The sequence below is a fragment of the Triticum aestivum genome, chromosome 5B (genome assembly GCF_018294505.1).
Source record: "Triticum aestivum cultivar Chinese Spring chromosome 5B, IWGSC CS RefSeq v2.1, whole genome shotgun sequence".
NCBI lineage: Eukaryota > Viridiplantae > Streptophyta > Magnoliopsida > Poales > Poaceae > Triticum > Triticum aestivum.
Genome location: NC_057807.1, coordinates 186,048,990 through 186,051,891, shown reverse-complemented (window position 1 = coordinate 186,051,891; position 2,902 = coordinate 186,048,990). Strand labels below are relative to the sequence as shown.

The following is a 2,902-nucleotide window of genomic DNA, read 5'->3' as shown; positions in this document are numbered from 1 at the left end:
GAAAAATGAGCAAAATATGAACTAAAAACGAATTGTACAATTTTTTTTAATCCTGCAGCAATGGACTAAACCAGAATCTATCTGAACAACACCAATCCTTTGATTGATATACACCCACAAATAACTCTGAACAATTCAATTTAGCAGACTATCCCAAACTTCAATCAGCAGGAATACCACAGTACTTACTACTCATCTTGGTGTGGTTAATACTCTCTCTGTTTTTATTTAGTCTGCATATTAGGTTTGATTGAAGTCAAACTTTGCAAAGTTTGACCAAGTTTATAAAATAAAAATTTGTCATAACAAATCTATATGATGTGAAAGTACATTCAATAATGAATCTAGTGGTATTGATTTTTTATTGTATATATTAATATTTTTGTTTATAAACTTAGTCAAAACTTACAAATCTTGACTTTGACCAAAGTTAATATGTGGACTAAGTAAAACAGGAGAGAGTACTATATCAATCTCAGCAGGAATGCCTAGTACTTGCATCTACACCACATTCTGGTCCCGTTCCAGCCGGCCGGGATGAGCACGTCCGCATCCAGCAGCTTCCGATACATTTTTGATTAAAAAAAGGCACGAGGCACCCAAAATCCCCACTCATCGCCACTGGGTGCCCCTTCCACAGTCCACTATCCACACATCGCCGTTTCTCTCATCCACTCAGGCGCCGCTCCGCCTCCGTCTTCTTCCTGCTACCTCACCACCCAAGCAGCCCGCCCTTCTCTTCTCCATCCACCTAACACCACCCAAGCGCTGCTCTCCTATCCTCATTCCTCAGCCGCGGTGGCTGCTGGCCAGCCACTTCCTGGTTGGCAGCGCCGACGTGTTTGCTGCAACGGCTGGGGCGGTGGCCGCCTGCTCGTCGGCGCACGGGGGCCGGGGCGGAGTCCCGTGCCGTGGTGGTGGATCCCCTCCCGGTGGGTGGCTGTGGGCAATGGGGCCGGTGTGCAGTGGCTTGATTGCTCGCCAGATCTGGCGGCCGGCCAGCACGCGCGGGGGCTAGCTGTGGTGCCTGTGGCAGAGGCAGTCTTCTGGTGGTGCTGCTCGTCTGCCGGTGGTCGTGGATGTGGCGGCGCCTATGCAACGTCACCTATGCCCAAATCCAATCCAATCCAGCCCCTTTTCTGCTGTGTTTATGCCCAAATCACTTGACAAGCGACACATGCAGCGCCGGCCTGCCGTGAGCAGCTCCGGTGAGCCACGTCTTCCTTCTTCAAGCAAGGCAAGTCTCCTCGTTCTGGCTCTGCTCGATCAATTATCACTGCACATCAGCGGCTTCGTGCACGCAAATTTCTTTGGCACAAGCGGAGTAACATTTCTTCGTCAGGCACCGTATGTACCATGGCGCTTTCGCCGGTTAGCTCGAGACGGACACCCCATGGTGTGCACGCCCGGACTCTGCTCCGGCCGAGAACCTCTGCAGCCTTCGGGCTGCCTGCCTGGCGGAGACAGCGTCGAGCTGCAACTGCTCGTGCCAGCACTCCTTGCTACAGAAGGGTGTGTCCCCTCTGTACATGAAGACGTCGCTGTCGCGCGCCAGCCGCTTGGCGCAGAGCGCGCACGCGTCCAGCGCCGGCATGCCGGGCTCGCCCACCGGCTCGTGGCGCGGAGGCCGGCGGCGGCGACCTCGTTGCTCTTGGCGACGCCAAGCCATGCCTGGCTCCACTGCCGGAGCCTCTCCCCCGGTTCACCGTTGTGGTAGCGCCCGCACTCCAGGCCGAAGCCGCCCCGCCGCAACGCCTCGGTCCGCCACGCCCGACGCCTACAACGGCAGTCGCGCTCTACAACCCCGCCGCGATGCCTCGCCCCGTTCCTGGGCTCGGGCAGCGTGGACGCCCGCCACAACGCATCCCCCTGCCTTGGTTTCTGCGGCGTCAATGCCGGCGGCAAGCGGCGGGGCGTGACCGGCGGTAAAGTGGAGGCAAAAGCAATGGATAAGTGGTGGAGGAACGAAACGTTATCCCTTTAAGATAGGACTGCGGGTTATTTTCTCATAAACGGGAGGACTTTTTTGCAAAAAGGCCAGCGACGTACGACCAGAATCCATCGCTGGTTTATTAGTAGGTAAAGATATGTGGATTGAACAAATGTCCCATACACCTACAATTAGACATGGCACAAAAGTCTGTGAAGTATTTTTGTCCTGAATGACATAAATAAATTATTGCATAGTTTGCATTAGAAATCACCTCATAAATATATATGTATGCAATATTTTTGATCGTATCCAAGGTAGTCATGTCCTCATCATTCTCAATAACCCAAAGTGTTTCAATCTTGCGCCTAATGGCATTCTGTTTAGGAAGATTAATGCCCTGGCTGTTTTGCACTTTAATACGTTGGTTATTGGTCTCGGACATGTAATAATATTGCAGACGCATTACCGATGCATGGATCATCTCATATGACAAATAGATAGACTTCTTTCCAACCTGCTAAGAAGTTCAATAAACTAAATCAAATGGTTGTTTTTTTTAATCAGCGTCTTTTGTGCGGGCTTCAGTGCTGTAACTGAAGGTGCACTTGGGGTCAGTGCTGTAACCCCCACAATTAATCCCCTTCAAGCATCTCCAATCGCTGCCTAAACCGAACAAGCCATACCTCCAAGCCGCAAACCCATCTTCCCCTAACCCAAGCAAACCGCGCACCACCATGTTCCTCACGAGGTTAGAATCGACCCTTCTCAGTCAAAAATCTTCACAGCCCCGACCAGCTGCTAAATTCCGCGCCCGCGGTGTTGTCACTGCTGTGAATTTTTCATCTTATTTCGGGATAAATTTTGTTGTTGGGTTGTTTCGCGCAGGACGGAGTACGACCGCGGCGTGAACACCTTCTCGCCGGAGGGACGGCTATTCCAGGTCGAGTACGCCATCGAGGCCATCAAGGT

The 2,902-nt window shown here is 51.8% G+C and overlaps 1 protein-coding gene across 1 annotated transcript in view; it reads left to right on the top strand.

The window, feature by feature from the left end:
- Window positions 1-2,451: 2,451 nt before the first annotated feature.
- LOC123110972 (proteasome subunit alpha type-5) overlaps window positions 2,452-2,902 on the top strand; it is a 5,943-nt gene continuing 5,492 nt past the window's right edge. The window contains exons 1-2 of the mRNA XM_044531631.1: window positions 2,452-2,681; window positions 2,819-2,900. Coding sequence (XP_044387566.1) covers window positions 2,668-2,681; window positions 2,819-2,900 — 96 coding nt within the window. The 5' untranslated portion in view covers window positions 2,452-2,667. The remainder of the gene's footprint in view (window positions 2,682-2,818; window positions 2,901-2,902) is intronic.